Here is a 24,445-nt window from a genome sequence, read left to right as displayed (position 1 = left end):
TTTTCTTTTAGAACCCTCAGCAAGCTGTAATGCCATGTAACGGGTAGCCGTGGTAAAGCAGATTACATCCTAGAGCTAAATTCTGTTTATTTTAGTCAAGGATTTTGTTCCTGGACATAAGATAAATCCATAATTGAACTACACCTATCTGTTAACTTTAGGAAAACTACCTCATGTGAACTATAGATTGTAGGGAAGAACAAATTACAATGTTTTAAGGTCTTTAAAAAGACACACTCTTCTTTCTTGAGGTTTTTTGTATTTTTATTTTAAATTCACTGAGGGAAATACCAATGTAATGGTGTCTAACGTGGTCAGTTCCAAAGTCTGGGTATATTATTTCATGGATTATAATGGATAATACTGCCTGCAGTATAAGTTATCTGTACTTTTTGGAATACCCTGTAGTCATTAAAATAGCTCAGATGGTAATGCGAGAGTGAATCATTTTAAGGATTCTAGGTTGTCTTTTTAAATGGAGTTGTAGTTCCTGGCCTGCTTACAGTTGTAAAACAGTTGTGACTTTCTGATCATAAAGATTTCTTTTGGTTTTGAATACTGAAATATCAACAGACATTTGCCACTGAGACTGGGTTGAATGTAAAGATTAAATATATTATTTACAATAAAAAAAACTGTTAAACAGGGTTCACTGTTGCAACTTTGATATTTTGCTGTAAGATTACCGTGGATATTAAATGACATGATTTAAGAGCTTACTTTTTGCAAAAAAGTAGAAAGTCATATGGTTGGATACTGCAGTCGCCGTTTAGTTTGTCTGCTTCTGTCAGCTACCTCTCCCATGAGAAGTCGAGACTTACTTAAAAAAGGCCCTTTGGGAACCTTTTTGAGATCTCTAAAGCAGAAGAAAATGCATGCTGGAGTAGGTTCTAAAGTGGAGATTAGAAGGTGGTGAAAAAAGATGGAACCTTGCCTTTTTCTGGAGGAAACAGGCTGTTAGATTGACTCATCTGCTTATAGAATTTCAGCTGTAAGGAGAGAGAAGCAGTAAAAGCACTTCATGGCCTATGTTTAGGATGAGTTTTTTAAAGGTGTATTTTAGTGAATGATGTATAATGGATCAGGATGAGAAACATCAATGTTTTCATTGTAGTAACTTGCTCTGTCAAATTTCAAAGCATAGAGGCAGTATTATAGAGGTTAACATTGTGCACGTATATACAATGCAGTGCCTCCTTTTTACATATGTGGTAAGACAAGTGCGACCAATGTTTGTATTTTCAAATTGACTTTGGAATGGAAGGGAGAATTTTGTTTCTCAAATCTGTTACAATTCACCTATAAAGAAAACGATCACCAGGGCTCTTTCAGAAGCAGTCTGTGCTTGCATTTTAATTGTTTTTCGCAAGCTGCAGTAGCACTATCTGAAGGATGATTTTGCAAGATGGCTGTAAGAAGTAAAAAATCCTGCCCAAGTAGGATCAAATAACAGTTGGTATGTATACCTATCCACGTAACCAGGATGAAACTTAGTAATTTCCTTTTTTCATAGACTTTATCCTTTTTTGAGATTTTTTTTCTAATCTAAGAATTTCCAATTTGTATTGATGCATATGGTTAGCTTAATTAGTTGTGTTTTCTTTCTTCCCGTTTTTCACATTTCATTCTTTTTAAATACCAAGCTGCTACTGCTACTTGGTGCTTTTTTATTATTGAAAGGAGAAAGAAAATAAGAAGAATTAAAGACTTGAAATATTTCAATACAGTCAGGAATTCAATATAAACAGCTTTCTTTCTGTTTAACAGGCATTGTTTCATGGAAAATTTATTGACACTGGTTTTTCTCTGCCTTTCTACAAACGAATGCTGAGCAAGAAACTTACTATTAAGGACCTAGAATCTATTGATACTGAATTTTACAACTCCCTAATTTGGATAAGGTTTGTAGATTTGTTTTTGCTGATGTTTTATAGCTTTTTTTTTTTTTTTTAACATGTTTGCTTGTTTAGAATTTATTGTTAATTTTTTTTTTCTTCCATCCTTCAGGGATAACAACATTGAAGAGTGTAACTTGGAAATGTACTTCTGTGTGGACATGGAGCTCTTGGGAAAAGTAACCTCACATGAGCTGAAATCAGGAGGTTCAAATATCTTGGTAACTGAGGAGAACAAAGAAGAATATATTGGGTAGGAAAAAAAAGTGTTCAATATTTCTTATGTAGCTGTATTCTTTTTTTGTCCCAGTATGTTTTGTTTTTTTGTATGATGTAGCTTTCGGGACAGTGATTGGAGTGGTGTGTTAACACATGATACATGTATATATTTTGATTTCTCTCCTCTTCCCTCCCTCTGTTCCACTCCCCCAAAAAAGACTTGATAGGGAAATGGTCACCTGTGCTATTATTACATATTCAATGAGAGAGAACAGGTGAAACTGAAAATGAGCAAACCGATGTTAAGTAACTTCAGGGTAACAAGCTCAGTGGACAGAAGACATGCCTCTGACAGCGGATTTCACAGCTGTTCTGTAGGTTGCTGTCACTGTAGAAACTGAAATCCAGATTTTAAGGAATGATGTATAATGTGGTGTGACTTAAACTAGTTTTTCTTCTTGTTCTGTTGTGCTCTTTGTGCTACCTTCTCTGCTAATCCTTACCACTGCCTTTCCTTTTCCGAACTTATACTTCTGATATGTATATTCAATGCAATCTCAAAAGCACACGTACATAGGTCCCTTTCTGTATTACAGTACATATCCCCATGCTGCATATAAAGTTCCCACTTTAACAGCATTTAGCTTCTCATTGACATAGTCTCTACTGTATATATTTATATCTATGTTCAAACTTTTTTATATTCAGAAATGGTTTGACCATTTGAGTTGGAACTTAAAACACCATTACATCTTCCTTCCTCTGAATCTTAGCATAAATCAGATGTTCAAATAGAAAATGACTACTGTCTGTTGAAGTTGGAAATCATCTTATAATTGTGGAAGTATTGGGCAACCATAGTTACAGATATTAAAACCAACAGTATTTTTTATTATTTTCTGCCTACACTTTTTTGCTCAAGAACAAAATATCTTAAAATCAGTGGAAACTTTTCTTTCACCAAAAGAGTAAGATTATGCATGCTTTATAAGATAGAAGACATTTTGCCATAACAAAATAGTAATGCCCAAGCAGCAGCCTTTATATTAAAAGGCTGATGAATTCTGGTAAGTGAAAGGTTAATAATAATAAAAAAATGTATTTTTGGAAATGGAAATGTAACCTAAGTTCATCTAGATACTGTTACTGTTGGTCTGAGTCTGGAGATTTGTGATAGTATCAATATGCTAAGTCCATTATAGGCTATGGAATCACAGTGATGTAAGAAAGTGAAACTGAAGGGAATGTTACCGTAATTTAATGTGTACAGAGTGATGCATGTTGGAATTTTTCATGCTGACTGCTAATTGATATTTAATTTATGCTTGTTTTTTTTCCCTTCCCAGGTTAATGGCAGAGTGGCGATTTTCTCGGGGAGTTAGAGAACAAACCAAAGCTTTTCTTGATGGTTTTAACGAAGTTGTTCCCCTACAATGGCTACACTATTTTGATGAGAAGGAATTGGAGGCGAGTTTTTTTTTTTTTTTTTTTTTTTTTTTTTTTTTTTTTTTTAATTCAAAGTTTTTACCTTTAGAGAAGGGATGTATATATGGGATGATTAAATGGATAGGTCAGCTTGAATCTCTCATCTGTAGTATGCTACATTTGACAGCTTGTGGAACATGAAGAATCTAACAGGAGAGATGGGAGTAAATTGTGACCAAAAGCTGGTACCTTTATTCAATGTGTTCTATATCGTCCAGGAGTTGTGAATTTTAGATTCAATCCTTAGTTCTGGAATATGTTTTGTAACATTCCATTAAAAGATCAGAATGTGAGATCACAGATAAATTGGTTAGTTTTCAGAAACTTTTCCCTCTCTGATAGATGGATACAATTACCTTTAACAGATTGCACAGAAATTGATTCTGGTGTATAGCAATTGCTTAGTTTCACATACCTGCTGTAGGATAGCTACTTAGGGTTATTAAACTTCAGGACAGAAAATTGTATGGATTTTGCAGGTCCTCAAAATGTTAACCTAAGGGCCAGTAACAAGAGTCAGTTGCACCATGTTTATTTAACCATCAGTCTGACCTATGCTATGTTTGGCGGTTGTGATTTGGGACAGGGACAAAAGGCTTTGCAGTGCTAGGCTTGTTTCTGAGAGACCTGCCAAGATTCCTTGTGTATAATGAACAGTGTCCTGAAAGCTCAGTTGTCTAGGAGGCTTTGTTTTTAGCACCTTCAGCTTTTGTAGCCTCTCTTACTTTGCGGACTTGCACTCTTCACTGCCTTTTACCTTAAGTAGCGGTAGTAGCAATGTAGTTGTCATCATCTTGGAATATGGAGCGAGGTTTTAATGGGGAAGTTAATATCTTTTATTATTGAATTATTAGTCGAAAGTAACTGGAAATTTCTGGTATGCAGTGCCTTCAGACCACTTAAAAACATGAACGGTTCTTCTATAAACTAAACAAGATTCTCTAAAGGAGGTAAAGAAGAGTCTAACTGTGGAATAAAATCAAAAAAAATTACCAGTTCTTCATTTGGAACACAAACTTCTGTATCTCTCATGAGAGTAATAAAAACAGAACCAGCTCTTAATATATGTGTATAGATATGTATGTAGTCAAATAATTATTCTCTTTCTAGGTTATGCTTTGTGGTATGCAAGAGGTTGATCTAGCAGACTGGCAGCGGAACACCGTTTATCGTCATTATACTAGGAATAGCAAGCAGATCATTTGGTTCTGGCAGGTATGTTGATCAGTAGAATCACAGAATGGTTGAGGTTGGAAGGGGCCTCTGGAGATCATCTAGTCCAACCCTCCTGCTCAAGCAGAGTCACCTAAATCATGTTGCCCAGGACTATGTCCTGGTGACTTTTGAATATCTCCACAACCTTTCTGGGTGAGATGTACCAGTGCTCTATTACCCTCATAGTAAGGAAGTTTTTCCTTAAGTTCAGAAAATTTACAACTTGCTTGTTTTTTTTGTTTTGTTTTCTAATACAAATAACACACCTGGAGTGAAGGGAAGCCATCTGAATGAAGGCCCTTGCTGCTTCCTTTCTCCTGCTTGTTGTCAGGGAGCACTGTGTAGGGTGGAAAATGGCAAGGAGATACCTGCATCATTATTGGCTGGCTGGGTCATGAATATTTTTTCTATATCTTGTCCTTCTTACTGATTATACTACAGTGCAATTATTGGTATTGTTAGCAGCAACCAGCCTTCAAATGTCCTTTTAAGTGCATGTGCACATATAAAATGCCCTGTATTATTTATGGTTATTGTAATATAAACTGCCACTCTAGCATTGATTGATTATTACTGACAGCTTAATGGAATTGTCTAAGAAATATTTTCAGAAAAACAGAAAAATGTTACGCAAGTTCCCATTGCTCCAAATTTCCGTAAAGAGAAGAAGTCACAGCTAGGCATTTCCTGTCTTGTGATAAATCAGAATGATTTTAGAAATGCTTTAAACAAAATCATTAGAAAAAAATGGTGCAAATCAACTACTTTTTAAATTATTGCATTTTCAGAATAATGCAAGATATAATGATATGATCTAGCAGGGGAAAAAAAATTAAGCAGCTCATTACTGAAAGTATGTTAACCAGAAATTCATGCAACTTGAATATGGTTTCAACTTTTATAAAGCAAAAATACTCATTTTTGACTTTTCTGAGTCAAACTTCTAACAGCATTGATGCTGCCTTTTCTTATTAAGATATTGTCAGTCTTCCCTCTTTTTCCTTCTCCTCCCCTCCCTGCAGTAAATTTCCTTATCAAATGATAACACTTGTTATGGGTAGTGGTCTCTCTCGCTGAGACTGTTATGTGCAGAGAGCAGTTAAGCCTCGAAATACCTGGAGCCCATGAACAGGCTATTGCCAAGTTTAATCCAAATGGCAATACTAATTCATGGCCATACTTTATATTTTAGTGTTGAATAAAAGAGATAAGCATACTGAGTTATTGTTATTTGTATATTGTTATTTACTAAGGTGTTGCCAGTCTTCATTTTGTAACAGTTGGTAGTACATAATCTGAAATCAGTGTCTTCTCACCCCCTATTTTACCAGAATGGAAAATGATGTACTGTTCTTAAGGTGCTGTGTTTTTTTTAATGGAGTTATATTTTTTCAAGGATGTTGTGGGGTTTTTATTTTTCTTGAGCAATGCCTGAGATTTTTATTAAGTAATTTGAATTTCTGTATCTAGTTTGTAAAAGAGACAGACAACGAGGTTCGCATGCGACTTTTGCAGTTTGTTACTGGCACTTGCCGATTACCACTGGGAGGATTTGCTGAACTTATGGGTAAGTGAAAGAAAGGTTACTGGGATATTCATACTGTAACTATTCCATTTGCAAATGAACCATGCTGGAGACATACAGATACCAGGCACTTCATGTACCTCAGCTTGGACCTAGGTCTTTTGTGTCAGGAGAAGTCCCATGAATACATTCCTAAATGATTAGGAAATGAGCTCATTTCTACGAACAGCATGTTCACATTTATGTAATGTTGAGTAGCACATAATGAGTTCTGTCTGCTCTGTCTGAGCTGTGTCTTCTGTAACATGTACTACTTAAAAGGAACAGATAGCATTTTTTTAAATCTTTTTTCCAGGAAGTAATGGTCCTCAGAAATTCTGCATCGAAAAAGTTGGTAAGGAAACCTGGTTACCAAGAAGTCACACTTGGTGAGTTGTTATATATAGACTTTCTGTACCTTTAGTGGTTCTCTCTTCTGGTCTTGCATTCTAACAAATCAAATGAAATCTGATTTGAATCAGGTATCTCTATCTTCGTTTTCTTTGACTGCTCTGAGATGCTGGGATTGAAAGATCTACTGGCTCCCTTATTCTTATGTTTTGCTATTGCATTGTACAATGTCAGTATCAGATACATCAAAAGTATTAAAATCCTTCTCGCATAGAACTGAGAGATTGTTCCCTAATTCTTTAGCTTAAAGAATATCAAATAACTGAGTAGAAGTCATGTAGTTGTCAGGTTTATATATAGCTATTAAATACGCTTATTATATGGTAACATTATGAAATGTAACTATATAGTCACGAGAGAAATTATTGTGAAAGAAATCATAGTAAATGTTTAGAACAAGTTCATTTTAGACCTGTCTCCCTTCTCCTTCCAGACTTCAGATTACTTGCTCAGCATTTGTACTCCAAACTAATGCAACAGATACAGTGATCAGTTTCCTATATAGACTGTGTCTGTGGAAGAGGAACATGCCTTCATTTGGCAACCCCATGACAGTAATATTTGTAATGTTTTTTAACTATTTGCTGCAGGGGGTCCTCTGTTTTACCATTTTCTCTAACTGGTGCTGTTTTTCTGAGTGATGAGTACAACAGTTAAACATTGTCTAAGATAATCTTGGGGACAAGGCAGAATGAGACAGAAACGTGTCAGAAATCTGTTAGGGCAAAGTCAAAGGAAGAAAAACTTTTTCTAGGCATACATAGGAAGGAGAAAACTTGAGTTTTTTCATGGTTGCACCTGAATTAGCAGATTTGTCAAATTAGGATGACATTAATTCCATGGTTAACATTTCCTTTTCTGAATACTGTATTTCTCTGTATCTTGGGTTTTCTTTAGTCTTCAAAGATTCTGTTTTCTATCTGTTGTGATAACAGCCTTTTTTTCCTTAAAGTATTCCTCTAAAATGTGTTTTCAACTGTTCATAGAAATGACAAAGCAGTGAGATCCCACTGATTCCCATTTCTTAGCGTCTAATTGTTAGATCAGAACATTTTTAACTCCTGCCATAGTAGTTGAGTTCTGTGATGTTCTACAGGGACAGATAAACTTACCAAGTATTTGTTTTTTTTCTGTTCAGTTTTAATCGTTTGGATTTGCCACCATATAAGAGCTATGAACAACTAAAAGAGAAGCTGCTCTTTGCCATTGAAGAAACAGAGGGATTTGGTCAAGAGTAGAAGTGGCTTCTGGTCAAAAAGGAGATCTTGCATATTAGAAGGCCCAGCCAACTAAAATTGCACACTTAATTGTATATAAGCTGTTTGTTCTGTACAGTGATCTTTCTGGAACTCTAAAAGTATAATTGTTCTCCGTTCTTCCACAAAGATATGCAAAACAGTTCAGCCTTTTCTACTTTTATTTATTGCCCTTCCAAATGACCAGAAACCCCCCTCATAAATTTTGAAAGCAGACAAAAGACTTATTTAAGATATATATAAAAAATATAAATATATATACTAATGGGCTCTAGTTTTATAGAGCTTTAAGTGTATGAAACACTGCAGCCATTTAAAAGGGCCTGGATTTGCTTTATCTTGGCTTTATTATTCAGAAAAATGTTTAAACTGCTCTATGTTCTCTCTTAACATCTCAAAGTTTGTTTTATTGCATGGCTGTTCTAAAAGGAGTTAAAGGCTTAGGCCAAACGTATCCTAAATATGTAGAAAGATGCTGCTGGTATTTGAGATGACAGAATATGTTGTTCTGTCAGTGTAATTTTTTAAAATACATAAATAGCTGATATATCCCTCTCTCTACTACATTGATGTAGCCAAGGTCATGAATAAAGCCTTTATGACTTGCACAAGAGTCATGTACAATAAGATGAATGTGATTTCATGTTGAAAGCAATTGGTGCCACTGTTCTGACTTATTGTAGGAGCTGAACAGAATATTTTAATTCATTTGAGCAGCATTGAAATTTGTTTACATATTACCTTGGGTTATTGCCACGAGGATGTTAGGTAATCTTTAAAGAAAAAAATAATAATAAAAGAGAAACTATTATACATTCATTCTTTGGTCTGGTGTCTTACAGGTTTTTTTTTCCTTTTTCAATGTGATGTCCTTTTTACAACTTCATAGAAAATATTAATGTAAATTGAGATATAAGAATATACAAAAGGTAATGTGAACTTTGCTGCTTTGTTTGTTCATGTTCTGTTTCAATTACTGGATCTAGTAAACCCAAATGAAAGTTACATAAGCTTTGCACAGTTAAAAGTGTTTTTATTAAGTATTAAATATCTCCATCCCTCTTAAGTTCTAGTAGAAATTCGGATGTATATGAATTAAGTATGTCTAAAACCTGTCATTCTTTTATGTAGGCCAAGTTTGTCCTAAGTGCACAGTAATATAAAATGATCTTAAAATTTGTCTTACTGGTATTGAGGGCATTTGCTGAACTGCAAAGATGTGTAACAAAATCACAAAACCTTACTCATGAATTATATTAAATGCTACTTTTAGCAAACTGTGCTTCCTATTATAGAGTAAAAAACATGTTTAAAATTATCATTTGTATTATGCTTTAAATATTAACTGTAAATTCATTACATTTAACTTTTACAAAATTTTGTACACACATGAAAATGATCTTAGAATGATTAAAAACACTTCTGTAACATATCATATTGCACTGTTAAAAGTGTAAATGCAGAAAGAATACTGGTATATCTGTTCTTGTATCTTTCCAAACAGCAACTGAATTCTGCCAAAATTTTATTTTTCTACATATTGGATTGTCTGAGGCTTCGCATTCCAAATGCAGTTTACTGTGGAGCTGAAAACTTGTAAATAGCTTTGATAGCAGCAGCAGTATAACTGGCCCAACAGACTGCTATATTACATCAACTTTCCCTAAGAGTTTCAGAAATTTCCACCATTTGAGAGTTTTTCATACTATACCAAATATATCCTGTAAAACCATTTTCATGCATATATCATTAAATTAATTTCAAGTGTAAATCCACCTAAATTATGATTTGTGCCAGTTACAACGGAGGAAGCTTTAAAACAAACCAAAAACTCAAAGGCTGGGCAGCAGAAGTTTGTGTGGTTTACCTGAAAAATGATTAAGAGGGCTAAATGTCATACAGTTGAACTCTGAATTTGCACTAATGAATGACTTGGTGACCCACTACCAGCTGCTGAATCTTGTGAATCTGTGAGTAAGTGAACAAAATAAAAGAAAAAAAAAAAAAAGACAGCACATTGCAAAAATGTACTTGATTTGTTTTGGTGATTTTAGCTGTCTCATAATTGCAGCAGTTTTTCCTGTGGATATGAGGATGAAGTAACGTGTGGCCTTCTGTACATGTATATTAGTATGTGATCTATTAACTGGCTTCAAAGGACTGACTATAAGTTTGGCTCTTAAGAAAAAAGGGAAAATTTATGTACTGCTCTGTGTGTGTATATGTTTTAAGTTGGACATTCCAGAACCAGAAATTTCAGTAATAATGCACTGAAACTTTTCTTTTCTGTTCCCATCCATATTTCTCAAAGTTCAGCTGTACTTGAGGAGAGGGAGGAAAAGAGGTCTGAAGAGAGGAAAGCAGTGAAGACTGCATCAGATAAGTGATATCTCATTAGTTCCCTTAAGGGAGCTACTCCATAGTTGCTTCATTCTGCTCCTTTCTTCCTGCAAGCAAATAATCAGCCGCTCTTTTCTAAACTCCTAAAGATCTTTACCTGGTACCTGGATAGCTTTCCTCTTTGTGCAGATGCTGTTCTTCAAAGCAGAAAAGATGCAGAAGGTGTCACTGCAACAAGCCTACTAGAAGTGATTTTGTGAATGGCAGATGTTTTCTAAGTGTATGAGTTTGAAGAATCTGTGCCAGCATCTCTAATACATTATGCGTCATCCACCCCTGGAATTCAGAATATTGATACTTCATTTTGATGTCCTACATTAAGAATAAGAATTTATATTTTATTTTACTGTAGTGGAGAAAACCATCTTTTAACTAGTTTCATGATTTGAGGCCAGACTTAAAACACTAGACTGCCTCTCAGCTGTGAATTTTTATTACTGACTTGGAGTGAGCTTGGCATGGTGACCTCACCAATTTGTCTTCCCTACATCTGCATCTGTTTCCTCCTCTATAGATTGCAATGTGCTTCTAGATGGCTAGACTTGCTACTGCTAATACCATGCATGTTTAACATTTTTTCATGATAAGGTCCTATTTTTCTGGAATATATTTTTGGAAAATCTGTGAATATTCATGATGCAAGTTTTCTGTGCTGGGTATCTAGCTTAGCATGAAATTCCACAAAAAAAGTTAACCTCAAATATTAGCAAGAATGGTAACTTTATCTTTACAAGTGAACTCCTTAATCCATTTCAACATTTTTAGCCCTGCCTTTCTAATGTATTAGGAATATGCATTCCTGCTGTCCTAATAATCTAGGAGAAGAATGGTGTATGTCCAGCAGGCATGGCTTGCCAACTGAACTCCCAGAATTCACATCCTCTCAAAATGCAAAACATGATCAGACTTCACAAAATCTGCTGCTTGCAGTTGCTGCAGTAGCAGGCAAAGGGATTTGCAAGTGGTTCCTGCTTTACCCTTTGTGTTTGCTTGTTTTTGCTCTTCTTACCCCTTCTGGCAGTTCAGTGTACAGGAATTAAGTTTGCTTATGCAGCCTTACTCAGTCTGTAAGAGTATCTAAAAGTGTGCATGTACATTATAGTACTATCAAAGGTTACTGAATCACAGAGGAAGGATAATGCTCTAGAAATGAGTTGCAGCTTTAGAGTTAAGTAATGGGCCCTATACCTCCTTTCTTTAAAGTTCCTGTTTCTTATTATTCCTTATACCTAACAACTTGTAGCTGAGCAATGTAGAAATTTAACTTGGAAAATATGCAACCTATGTCCTAGTCTCTCCCCAGCTACTCATCGATGAAGCCCTTTATTGCCCTGTATGTCAACAGACAAGATCATGTAATAAAACAGAACTGTGTGACAGTTAACTGAAACAAGAGACAGACAGAGCAAGTTCAGGCTACATCTTTAATAAATGGATTCAACAGAACAGAAGTCATATTCTTCCCTCCACCCCACACTGGTCACACCTGAGGTACTGAATCCCCAGTATCTTCTTTCTTGTTATATAGAATTAAGCAGCTCCAAAGCTTCTTTCTGTACCTAAAAGGAAAAGAACAGAGTAGTAAGAAAAGAATGCTGTATAGGTAAAGGCTCTTCCAGTCACCCAGATGTTTCACAGCAGTCTACAAATTAGTACCCTCCTAAGATAAGTCAGTTCCCTTTCTGTAGTTTAAGATGCTCAACATGATCATGAATGGAAATAAAACTTAAAACCAGTGCCTTAAGTGTAGTAATTTACTTTAGTAAGTTTATTTGGGTTGAACACAGACAATGAACTCTTACTTTGCTACAGTCAAACAGTAGTGTGTGAGTTATGCTGTTTCTGGCCCTAACTGACCTTGGGTTTTTGGAACTAGACAACAGCTAATGGAGAAGTGTGAGTTTCTGAGGCTCCCCCTACCTTGGGGTTCTGTGTAAAACCTAAGAAAATCTGAATATCATCTCTAACATCAATATTAAAAAGCTAAATATTACATAAGCAGTGCAGACAATGTAAGACATGCACTGGAGATAAAGGAGAAAAGTTCTGAGCATCTGCTTATATGCCAAATGCAGAGACAAGAATTCCAGGTTTTTTTGCACAGGTAAGTTTGTGTTACTGGATTGTGAAGTCTAGTTCTCACCTTTGTGACACCAATGAATTTTGCTGTGTAACACAGAGAATGGAGAGTGTACCACCTATCTCAGCAGCTACATACCCTTCTAGGAAATACAAGTTTGTACCAGAAGTCCAACAACTGCTGGTGCAAATGAGTGGTTTAACAGCTTAGCTATTGCACAAAAGTTCCTACTGGCTTTTTGCCTGGTTCCTAAAGGAAGTAAGGCTTCTGGATGCATGTGAGAAACAAGTGATCCTACCAATTCATAACTGTTGAAGGAACTGACTAATTCCATACATACCTGAGACCACTACTTCTTTAAGCTACTGAATTCCTACACATCTTCCAAAATAGTAGATGAAAGGAACCTTTACTCATATTTCTACTGAAAGAGGTTACTGAAGGATCTCACTCTTTGTGGGAGAAACTTCAATCAGTTTGAGCCTTACAAGAGAATCTGCAAAGGAGGGAAAACTTGACTAGTGTTTTTTCTGATACCTGAAGTACAAAATCTAACTGAAGTGTTCCTTACAATCAGGATGTTCAGAATGCCAAAACTTATTTTGATGTTTGCTGTAACAGTTAAAGCATGATCTCACACTGCAGCTTTATGGTAAGTGAATTAGAAGTCAATTAACCAGAAAAACCAATGGGAAATCAGACTTTGTTAGTCCTGATGCTACCAGAATTACTTGTTTACTGAAAATGATTACAATTACTGTGGTTTATACTCAATGCAGTGCTAGGTTCGAACAAGTCTTAATAGCCTTCTAGCAGCACTGTATGCATGTAGGTAGGAAGTAGACACCAATCTGTGTCTGTTCAAACCAGGATCCTTCTGAACAGTTCAAAAAGGCAAGTGTCTCATGGCAGCTGGCACTGCTGCAAAAAGTATATTACCTCCAATTGTCTCAACTCAGGCTGAATCTCTCCCTAGATGCCTAGAAAGAAATGCAATGCTAGATTTTATGGATCCAGCAAGTTTTGATATGTCCATGCTTTCTTCTTACTGTGATTCCACTAAAGGGGTTTTCTTCAGCTCTTTTTAAAACATGACTTTTAACTTTTTAGTTTTAGGCACAGGAAAGCTGAATCTGTGTTTATGTAGCCATAGGTTATCTGCTTTAACTTGAACAACGTAGTTAAGAGTGGACTGTTATTACCACTTTAAAAAAAAAAAAAAAAAAAGAACAAAGAAGGAAGAATAACAACTCTTATTAATAGAGAACTTCCAACTATTGTGTTCAGATTACACAACACAGTTTTTTGTGTCTGGATTTAATCCTAGAATAGCTGCTGAATTATAGTTTACTCTGAAGTAATTTTGTGTTTCACTACCATAATGTCACACACATTGGCTACAATACATGACTGCACTGTTACAATTCTTAACTTCCTACCTGTTTGTCCTCCTCTGTATGTGCAGGATAGTCCTTGGCTTTGCTTAACCACAAGAGAGCCATCTTTTTGTTGTTTAACTTCAGGTATGTCTTTCCCAAAAAGAGCAAGTTTTTGCTGTAGAAATTGGGATCAGCTGTACAGAAAAAAAGCTTTGAATTATAGTGAGCAGCATACTATCAAAGTTATGGCAGTAGTGTCACTCCTTTAAACATTTACTTCAGAAAAGATGAATACCGTTTTAGTTTTGGATTAGAAGGAAGCCAATGTAAAAGTTTTGCTTGTTAAACTGTAGTCTTAAATACAGTTATGTTATCCAGCAGTTAACAAACTAACACACTAAATGAAAGTCTATGCCACAGGGAAGCAGTGAGGTTATGCACAACATCAACAGCTTCTCTTTGTAAGTTTTGTGCTTTCGTGGCCATAGTAGGCGCAACCAGAAATGCAGCCAGCTTAGCCAGTGTCTGCCAGAAAATAAAGGGGCATGTCTCCTAGCTTCAAATCATGTACACATGGATGATGCTAGCTTTTGTTACATGGAAAAAAAAAACAAAACAAAACACCTTTTAGATTGTTTGTACCCAGCTTTCTCTATTTTTTTAAGGAGAAGTTTACAAAGTTGCTTTTAGGAAACCTGTTTTTGGTTACTGACTGCTATTAAAAGACTAGTCTTGCCTACTGTTCATGCCTGTTAGAGCACAAGCTTTTTCTGCTGTTTGATCTAAGGTCAGGAGTCAAAAAGCTGATAACCAAATTACAAATGTGTATAATAACCAAATAGCACTCAGCAAAGGCAGGTACTAGCTGAGTAAAGTGTAGATTTTGTCAAGATGAGAGTGCCCTGCAGCAGCAGTGCTGCCTGCTCCCATCTCCTAACAGATGGATGTGTGACCTGCTGTAGTCTAGAATATACACTAACTTCAATAATAAGTTCTGTGTCTATGCTTAGAAGACTACTATATTAAAGACAGAGTTACTTATGTGTAGACAGAAGGTAGATACCTAGACACAAGCTATAATGAATCTTTCAAAGTCACTGCAAGACTTGCTAGGTTTTTTTCAGCCACTGACAATATTCTGTCCTTATATTTGTAATTCAGCAAACAAAGTTCATAGCTATAGAAAAGGAGGCAGAGCTTGGCCCACTGAGGTCAGTCAAACCCCCCCCCCCCCCCCAATATTTGACATGATCTTTTTACAGGTAAATGTATGCAGGAGATTTGGAGCCAAATTTTGAGATTAAGTCCATTAATTAATGTTTTATTTCAAGTCATCATGCATTTAAAAAAAATCATTTTACAAACAAAACTACAAAGATTACCTTCTTCTGCCATGTGGAAATAACGAAGAGCCTGTAAAAGGTAAGGTTATCTTCCTTAAAATAGGGTATATGGAACACAGTAATCCACCTAAAGTCCTATGGATTCTCAACATAGCTGAAGAGGGACTTGTCTTTCAGTCCACGATGTTCAGCATACTGTCGAGGGTTCTCATTCAGTATGCAATCAAAACAGAAATTTCTCAACAGAACTACTGCTTAGTCAGTTACTCTCCAGCCAGTATTTGCACAGTTTATTATTCCTCCGTAAGTACAGTACCTGATATTTCTCCCTAACAACTCTGATGTTGTACTTTCAGTCTTCAACTTGTCAAGATCACTGTGAATTTTATTTCTACCTTCTGGTTTATCTGCAGTGCCTCCCAGCCAATTCTCATATATAAATTTAATAGATGAAACAAAAATTTTATTATTCAGATTGCCAGTGTGGACAATTACTTCATCTAGAACTGATTCCTATGGAACACTAGTTAGTATCCTATTTGAGGACAAACATTTATCAAAAACATTTTTCAGCTAGTTTTCCGTAATGCACATCAGAAATTTAAGTCCATTCCCACCTCTTTCCAGTGTTACTAACTACAAGGAAAATACTGTCAAAGGACTTAAAAAAAAAAAAAAAAAAGAAAGAAAGAAAGAAAAAAAAAAGTCTGGAAGTATCTACAAAACAGTCTGTACTGAAACTGCGAAGTTAGTTATCAATACGGCTCAACCACAAATCCTGTAACAAGTCTGCTTCTTCAGCCACTCTACTGCAGAACTCGTTGCTAGGAATGGTAAGATTCTGCACTATTAAAAATCCTGGCTGATGCTTTGTATTCCGAGACCAATCTTCTGCCAAACATGCAAGCTTGACATGTTTGCTTTCTTTTTCCATCAGAACTTGACTGTTCAGGGAAGGCAAGCAGCCTTCCGCTATTACTTTCTAGTGAGTCTTCACCTTCACACACCTTAAAAGAGACAAAACATTGTGGGCCAAATAGTTGGTTGTTCCACTAGCAAACAAAGATTACAGCAGCTGCAGAACCTTTCTTACTGCCACTTTAATTTCAGTTTTGTATGTGCAAGTTGTTTAAACAACAGATGTACTGTATTAGATACCCTAGAACACTGGCATCTGGACTGTATGTTTTAGGTTGCCTGATAACAGTATGTATTTAGAAGTTTTCATAGCGCAAAAAAGAAAAAAAAATCAACCCCAAATCAAAAAAAAAAAGCCCTCAAAGAGTAGCCAGAGCTACTTTAGCTTTTGCATTTCACGAAAAGGAAGGAAACTTTATAAGAATACTAGAATTAAGTACATAATCTAACACCACCGTATAAACCATCAGTACCACAAGCGGTACAGATGATTATCTGCGATAGATGTTGTCTGTGATAACACACTAAGTTAGATACAGCTTGTTAATCTCTGCTGCACAAATTACATTAAACCATTTTCATGAAATTCTTGTTCTGGATGTGCAATAGCTGGAAAAAAAAAAATCAGGATTTTTATCTGTTTCTTAGATGTCCCTCACTGTGGTGTTGCATTCCCCTTTTATTAATGATAGCTGTAAACTTTCAAATCCATGCTTATTTTTTGAATTCTAGGCTACTCTTGATGTCAGCTATTCACAAAATCCATTAGCAGTTTTGTACAGGAAATCCTCTACATTGTTCATTTTAAGAACTTCAGTGAGGTCAGCTTTGTCAGGAAAGTTAGTGAAAGTGTATCAATAGCTTGGGGTGGGAGAAGATAACCTGTGAAACATTTTCATATTGTACCTCTTTATATGTGGAGGTTGGTGGTGTTGCAAATAGCACTGCAGCTATTTTCCTTTGGCACCATGGCATTTCAGCAAAGGAGTAACACCTGGAGTAAAAGGAAACATTTGTATATGCACTCCACATTTCTCTTGTCTTCTGGACTTGTATATATCAGATCTTAATGTCAGATAATTTGTTATTACCAAGAACCACAACACCTGCAGCCATATTGCAAGTTCTGTAAGCAAGCTGTTACAACTATACAACACAACTGCAAGATGTCCAAAACTGTGGCCAAGTTCTGCTAAAGAAGTTTTTGTGCAACTTTCGGGGAACTGTTACAGCCTTAGACAGAACTGGAGACTCAGGTGTTACCCATGAGACAGCCATTTTGCTTGTAGTGTTTTAACTATTTATTGCGTATTTGCTAGTGTTTTAAAACATTTGCAATGAATCATGCCACTAGCTGACCTCAAACCTCAACATTACCTTGTTTCTTCTCATTTATTAATATGCAAAAGCAGAACAACAGTATATTCCTGAAAGATTCTGAGCCAAAGAAACAAAAACAGACCTAAGAAACCACTGTGTTCTAGGCTATTCCCTTCAACTCAGTATTAAGTCACCTGTCTTAGAGATGCTTAAAGGATTACGCATTTGGTAAATATTTCAAATACATAACACACTCTGAGGTAAATGTTAAAACAACACAATTCACACTTACTACTCTCGCACAGTGATTAGTGATTATTTCTGATTCTTTGCTGTGCGTAACAGCATACGAGGAGGTAAAAGATTAAGGAATACAAGTATGGTAGCTTTTTGGGGCAGGGCAGCAATACATAAACTGAGTTGAAATTCCCTCCTCTGTCAGGTTTTGTTATTAGGTGTGTCCTATCAGAAATACCAACACAACAGGTTAAATCCATGACAGACTAGAAAGAGGGGAAGGGGAGGGGGGGAAATTCAAGAATCAGCTGACACCAAATCCCAGTTTCAGATGAAGAAACCCTGGGACTCAATAATTAGTGCTTTCAAATGTATGATACAGGGATATTTTAATGCCAAATGCAACGATATCTTAAGTACCTTTGCATAACATGCATCCTGTCTCAAAACTGACCTTTAGGCTCATGCAAGTGGTAGTGTACATGTGTGTACAAACATTTGGACTAATGTAGTGGTAAGGTCACATGTGAATGAGTGGTGAATGATAAAAAACTGAAGTGAGTAATTTCACAGACTAACAAAAAAATTTGGGAGTGGTAGGCTGCAGTTTACTCCGGTTTTCAAGAGTCCAGAAAAAGCCACAGAAAAGGCAGCTGCGATTTCCTCCACTCCCACCCCACCTTTAAAACTGCAAGTCCCCTGGCCTCTTTATTTTCACCCTCTCAGTCTCATATTAGAGACATTCTATAAAACAATGGCAGTTTTGGCCTCTTTCTGAGATAAACAATAGGAAAGACTGTACCTGGAGTCTCTCATTAATACGTAATAAATACCAGTTTCAAGCAAACCAGTTTCAAGTTATACTTCCAGTCTTTCACCTGCTACCTAATGAGTAGTACTCAATCTCTGATGTATGCTATGGAAATCTCCAAGTCTGCAAAATGAGTTGTTACATTTCAACACAGTAGAACTGAAACAAAGTCAAATATAGTTTCATCTTTTGAACTGTCTAATTAACAGCCAGACCTTTTCAACACATGACTTACTGTCCACTTTCAAACAGTTTTCACATTTGCATCAGCTACTTACAAGCCACTGAATTATCCCAAGCATTTCTGCAATACACTCCAAATTGCTCAGCTGATTTATAATCTGGCACATTTTTTCTTTGTCACAAGCTAACTTTTGCTTGAAAATACAACACCTTACCAAATGCCCATAAGATGAATGGACGTAGCATCTTTTGGATTCAGTTCAATGGCTTTCTAGTGACGGGGGAAAAAACAAAGATGTAAAAAGTTGTTCTGCCACATTTAGATTAAAATAGATACATCTGCATATGTTTTCATATATATATATATATATATATATAAAATAAATAAATGTAGACTTTTATCTGAGCTAGATTAACTGTGTGCAGAATTTCAAGGTGTACAGTATTTATTTAGTGCATGACTGAATCTGCCCACCTCCAAATAACTGAAGACACCAGTGGATTTAAAGCACTTAAATTTAGTAGGAGTAAGAGTTTCACATGAGACTCTGTGTGTTCACAATTTGCTATAATTTCTGGTGATATAAACCGAGTCAGTAGCCCCCTTTTCTTCTCTGGTATTTGTTCTTATTGATACACAATGCACAGCTACAGGCATGGCCACCATATCCATTTCTCAATAGCACAGCTATACTTTATTTATTCCTAACAGGTGTCAAAAGCACTTCAGCTAATTCAAACGCTGTTCTCTAGGGACTCAGTTTACTGCAGGAGCCAATTTGTATTTCTTGTGGCTGGGGCCATCCAGGATTAACATAATATCCCGAAAACCAAAGTGTCACCAGGAGATCGGAACAGAAGTACGCGTGCAAATTTTCATGAATATCAGTTCACAGCTCTCATCGCCTATGTATTAGACATTAATCCTGCTGCCAAGAAAAAAAAACAATAAACAACCCCCCCCCCCCCATTACCTTACCTGGAAGTGCTCTTTGATAACAAAGGCATTAGCAATTTTAGCCTTGATTCCTTCATAATCTCCAACATCACTGATACAAATTGCATACCACTATGATTGAAAGCACAAAAATAAAATATTTTAAAAAGCACTATAATCAAACAGTGAACTTTTCTTTTTTTTTTTAAATAGAACCACCACCAACAACCAAATGATAGTTGTAACGAACAGTGTAAATAGCGGCAGAGCAACCTGCTAGTCTTCACAGATAAGGGAATCAACGTCCTCTTATCCAAGATGCCAACAAAACTGGCTATACTTCGTTGCATCTCTGCTGGCCAGAGTATAGGCACAGAGAGAAGAAATGAAGAGAGGGAGGCAAAAACAGACAAGAGAGAGAGCATGCACACACAGAGTGCGTGAGCAAGCAGAAAGAAACCAGAGCCTGAAATCTTTTTGGTGAAACTCTATAAACCTGCTAGTGTGCACAGAGACAGCATGCTGGGTGTGTGAAATGTTTTTCAGCGTATGTCAGAGCAGCAGACCAGCTGCAATGAAGCTAATCAGTCACCCCTTTTTATGGTCCTGAATACATTTAACCAATTACTGTTTCCTGTGTACAGAAAACAGAGCTGCAAAAGTCCAAACTCTGATCTTAGAAACAAGTTAGTGAGTAACAAAAAGACTCACTCACTCTCAACTGAAATGTTACACTGTGTTGGAGTTTGCTGAAAGACAGAACAACGACATTTGTTCCAAGCTTCTACTGTCAGAAATCAAAGGACAGCAAGATTTCAGTTTTGTTATTTTGCTTCGCTCACCTTATGCGCTGCAAAGTTTGATTCGTTTTTTTCAAGTGCCTTTTTTGCATACTCAAGGGCTTCATAAACCAGTTGCTTCTTCTCCTCTGTAGAAGTACTACTAAGCTGAGCTAGATCACGTGATGCCCGTGCCAGCCGCCATAACAGCTCTGCATCCTCACTAGTTATGAACAAAAACACTAATGTTTTAAAATAATAATGGCAACAAAGCAACAAAAGGTCTCAAATCAATTTCTTAATACATATCTCAAGTGGGTAAGAAGACAATAGTGGATCATCTGTGATTCTATGCTTTATACAATCACAAGGTTAAAAAAAAAAGCAAACAAACAGATGCAAGCCCTCCATTACAGACTGTCAAATGATGCCTTTGTCACACAACTTTGATCTGTGGAGCAAACATAACTGTAGGAAAGGACTTTGTTTTCTTGAAGATGTAGATTAAAAAAACCTCAACAGTACCACTAGAAATACAAGAAAGAAAACAATGACTCCTTTGTTCTTAGCTAGACTGTATTTTTTCCAGTGTTCTGTTGATTTGACATTAATCTTTACTATCAGTGTTTACAATGTTACATATCTTTATCCCTATAGTTGTACCTAAATAGTGAAATTCTTCCTAGGGCAGTAGTGAAAAAACATAGACCAGCCATATGACCACATGAAGCAGTACATTTACATATTTATTTATAACACTAGATCACAATGGTGTATGGTACTTTACAGCCAACGATAAGGGATTTTGTATGGAGGAAGTTTTATTATCTTGTTAACATACTGCTTTGAAACACTGTTTGCATTTTATTATATTTTAACTTAACTACTATCTTCATTAACCACTAAAGACTTTAAAGTTAAATTAAGTTTAAAGAGCATTTCAGAAATTCTTGGTACCTGGCTACAAAACATTTTTTTCCTGTAAACAGGAATACTGAAGTCAAAACTAGCTGGAACCAAAAATATAAAAACCCAGATCTGTTCTCAAAACTAGTTACTCAAAGCTCAGAATAGCAATGAAAGATTTTTCCTATGTGGAGTCAAACTGAGTCGCTACTCACAGCACAGCGGTCCTGCCCTAGTTAATGGAATAACACAGAATTAGCAGACTCATTTTTCAGCTGAGTCACAAAAACGTTAAGTACGGTCACTGGGATCATTACTCCTCATAGAATAAGAAGTACTGTTATGACATACTGTCCCTTACAGATGGGGACCTTCCTTTTGTTTTCCAGGCTTTATACATTTTTTTGGCAAGAACAAAAAACCTGAACAGAAAACAACTAACTGCCAATTTCCTCCAGAAATGCTCTAGGAGGAATGAGATGCCCTGTCTGCTCTGAAGGAATGGACTCTAAAAGAAGTTTTCCACGCATTTTCTGCCTTCAGTAATGTTTTGTACAGCTATGACATAACTATACAAGCTTTTGGAATTCAGACACAAAACCTAATAGGAGACAAATGAAAACAGAAAGTAAAAACAGGTGTTCATCAATGAAAAAGAGACAGTGACTCTCAAGAATGTTCAATACCTGAATTCCACATGCTTTCATTATTTAGCGATGTGTAGTTATATTCTGAATTTTTTTCCATTATATTTTAAGGAATTCTTAAAATAACAAAGCAAATAAGTGAAAACCCCCTCCCTGACAGCAGTGAAAACTAAGTGTTAATCCTCAGCTTCTACAGCTTCACTCAGCTAACAACCAGGTCCACTTCATCCACTTTTCCCTCAGCAAGATAAGATCAAGGGTCCTTTTTTCCTACTTTTATAAAAACGAAAGCAAGATTCTCCAGCATACCGCAATTCGAACATTAGCTGAAAAACTGATAGAGAAGAGCACTGTAAAGTCAAAATAATGTGAGGATATTCAATGCAACCAAATACCTATTTTTATGTTGAACCAGCAAACGATACAGTTTTTCAGTTTCTCCACTCCCATACAGGTAGTCTGCTTGCTCTATAACTTCTTCTACTTAAGAAGGAACGAGAATCATGGAAACACGAGAACAAATTACACGTAAATGATATATTACAGCATAAATAAAACATTAAGAGCAAGACGTTCTAGCTGAAACACAAAGAATAAATTAACTAGTTTCTTTTGAGGCCACTGTTCCTAAAGATCAGATCAAACAACTTTCAGGCAAGGCAGAAATGGGTAAGTTACATTTACAATAGCTAAGAGATATACTGCTGGGTAGCTCTTCTTTCTCACGGAACTATAAAACAGCCTTTGGCAACAGACAGCTTTGGAAGCTTAATGGATTTACATTAAGTGTCTATCTCAAAGCATCAGACACTAGAAGCAATTTTTCTTCTAGGTGAGCGGCTGAAAAGCAAAAGAAATAGTAAGAAAAAAAATGACCAGGAAGGCAAGTGCAACAGACTGCAAGGAGTGAGACTCTCTCATTAGTACATGTACAGAATTTACAGATAACAATTAAAACAAACAAACAAAACAAAATAAATCCAAAAGGTTTTGTTAAAATAAAAAGATAGAGACAAAGAAAAGAGTTTTGTTAAATTATTCTTGATTCTCAGCATAATTTCACAGTTTGGCCAAAATAGCACTGCAGATGTAGCCCCATATCTTGTTCAATAAACCAAAATTAAACATTACTTAAAGTTTTGCTGACTGAAGTGCTTAAAATTTTCACAAATACATGACTCCAAAAAATATAGTTCATCTACACAAACATTTGTTTTTCAAAATATTAAAATCAAAAATAGACAAAGCAGAATCTGAAAAAACAAAGCTGGCTTTCTAGAGTATTAATGATACGAAGTATACGTTGTTCTTACGATATTTTAATTCTTTTTCTAGAGAATATTTTAAAACACTGACAATAGAAATGGAGTAAGATTTTCACAACTGGCTGAAAAGAATATATATATATATATACACACACACATATGTACGTACACACACACAACCCTGTGTTCTACAAGCAGAAATATCAAATAACATGTAATACAGGATTCTAGCATGGCATTAGATGGAATTAGGAGAAAAGAAATACCCAAATGGAATCAGGTAGATAACTCCATTAAGTATATAACTGTATAGGAGAAATAACTCCAAGGTTATTAAATGTAATTTTTTAATGCTTTAGTGTTGGCAGAAGAGTACTTTAATAAATTAAAAGAAACCAAGCAAGGCTTTTGGACTTTTCAGTGCTTAGTTTCTTTTAGACTTTTCTGTAATGCTTATCACTATGCTTATCATTTCCTAGGCATTACTCCTTCATCTGTAATTAAACTTCGGAGTCAAACATCATAGGGTCAATTCCTCCTTTGCAAAAATCCCCTCCCTCTTTTTTTTTTTTTTTTTAAGTTATTACTGAATATTGTAGTCATGTTTCACAGCAGTGCAGTTTTATTTATAGAACAACAAAGGCTGCTAAATACAAACCCCTCATCTCCACCTAAAAAGCTTTACAAATCACAGCTGTACACAAAGTACAAATCACTGAAGATTAGGAGAGCATTCTGGGCAATTTTTTAGCCTGTCAGATCTAAACATCTTCTGTCAACCACTTCAAAGATAATGGTCTATCCTGAACTTTGGCACAGCCATTACTACAATGGATTCACTTAAGTAAAGATGTGGACTTATTTAAGTCTTTAAGATTAGCTCCACAGTACATCTTCAGTTTTACTTTCACTGAGGTGTTTTATTTGCTCCTCAAGACAAACTGAACGTTAGCATATCTAATGAAACATATCCAATACATAACAAGTTCAATCTGAACATAAGGAATAACTTTTTTTTTTTTTTTTTTTACTGTGAGGGTGACTGAGCACTGCAACAGGTTGCCCAGAAAGCCTGTGGAGTCTCCTTCTCTGGAGATATTCAAAAGCCGTCTGGACACAGCCCTGGGCTACATGATTTAGGTGACCCTGCTAGAGCAGGGGGGTTGGACTAGATGATCTGCAGAGGCTCCTTCCA

General features: G+C 35.9%; 2 protein-coding genes across 11 annotated transcripts in view; one reads left to right on the top strand and one right to left on the bottom strand.

The window, feature by feature from the left end:
• WWP1 (WW domain containing E3 ubiquitin protein ligase 1) overlaps positions 1-8,864 on the top strand; it is a 59,401-nt gene extending 50,537 nt beyond the window's left edge. For all 6 annotated transcript variants that reach the window (XM_026099758.2, XM_026099759.2, XM_064507783.1 and 3 more), the window contains 7 exons: positions 1,768-1,901; positions 2,008-2,148; positions 3,461-3,581; positions 4,710-4,814; positions 6,285-6,381; positions 6,695-6,767; positions 7,928-8,864. In XM_026099758.2, coding sequence (XP_025955543.2) covers positions 1,768-1,901; positions 2,008-2,148; positions 3,461-3,581; positions 4,710-4,814; positions 6,285-6,381; positions 6,695-6,767; positions 7,928-8,027 — 771 coding nt within the window. In that variant the 3' untranslated portion in view covers positions 8,028-8,864. The remainder of the gene's footprint in view (positions 1-1,767; positions 1,902-2,007; positions 2,149-3,460; positions 3,582-4,709; positions 4,815-6,284; positions 6,382-6,694; positions 6,768-7,927) is intronic.
• A 2,991-nt stretch (positions 8,865-11,855) lies between these two features.
• The window catches only part of RMDN1 (regulator of microtubule dynamics 1), a 14,922-nt gene continuing 2,332 nt past the window's right edge, over positions 11,856-24,445 (bottom strand). The window contains exons 3-10 of one of the 5 annotated variants that reach the window (XM_064507786.1): positions 22,381-22,468; positions 20,496-20,655; positions 19,696-19,785; positions 18,932-18,987; positions 17,072-17,159; positions 15,287-15,317; positions 13,965-14,098; positions 11,856-12,004 (exon numbers count right to left, since the gene is read on the bottom strand). In XM_064507786.1, coding sequence (XP_064363856.1) covers positions 11,966-12,004; positions 13,965-14,098; positions 15,287-15,317; positions 17,072-17,159; positions 18,932-18,987; positions 19,696-19,785; positions 20,496-20,655; positions 22,381-22,468 — 686 coding nt within the window. In that variant the 3' untranslated portion in view covers positions 11,856-11,965. Of the gene's footprint in view, positions 13,022-13,964; positions 14,099-15,286; positions 15,318-17,071; positions 17,160-18,931; positions 18,988-19,695; positions 19,786-20,495; positions 20,656-22,380; positions 22,469-24,445 lie in introns of all 5 variants that reach the window. The other 4 variants (XM_064507787.1, XM_064507788.1, XR_010388034.1 and 1 more) reach the window with 4 other exon arrangements.

Source organism: Dromaius novaehollandiae, chromosome 2, assembly GCF_036370855.1.
Source record: "Dromaius novaehollandiae isolate bDroNov1 chromosome 2, bDroNov1.hap1, whole genome shotgun sequence".
NCBI classification, from domain to species: Eukaryota; Metazoa; Chordata; class Aves; order Casuariiformes; family Dromaiidae; genus Dromaius; species Dromaius novaehollandiae.
Note: the sequence above shows the minus strand (reverse complement) of the source record. Positions and strands in the feature narration are given on the sequence as shown.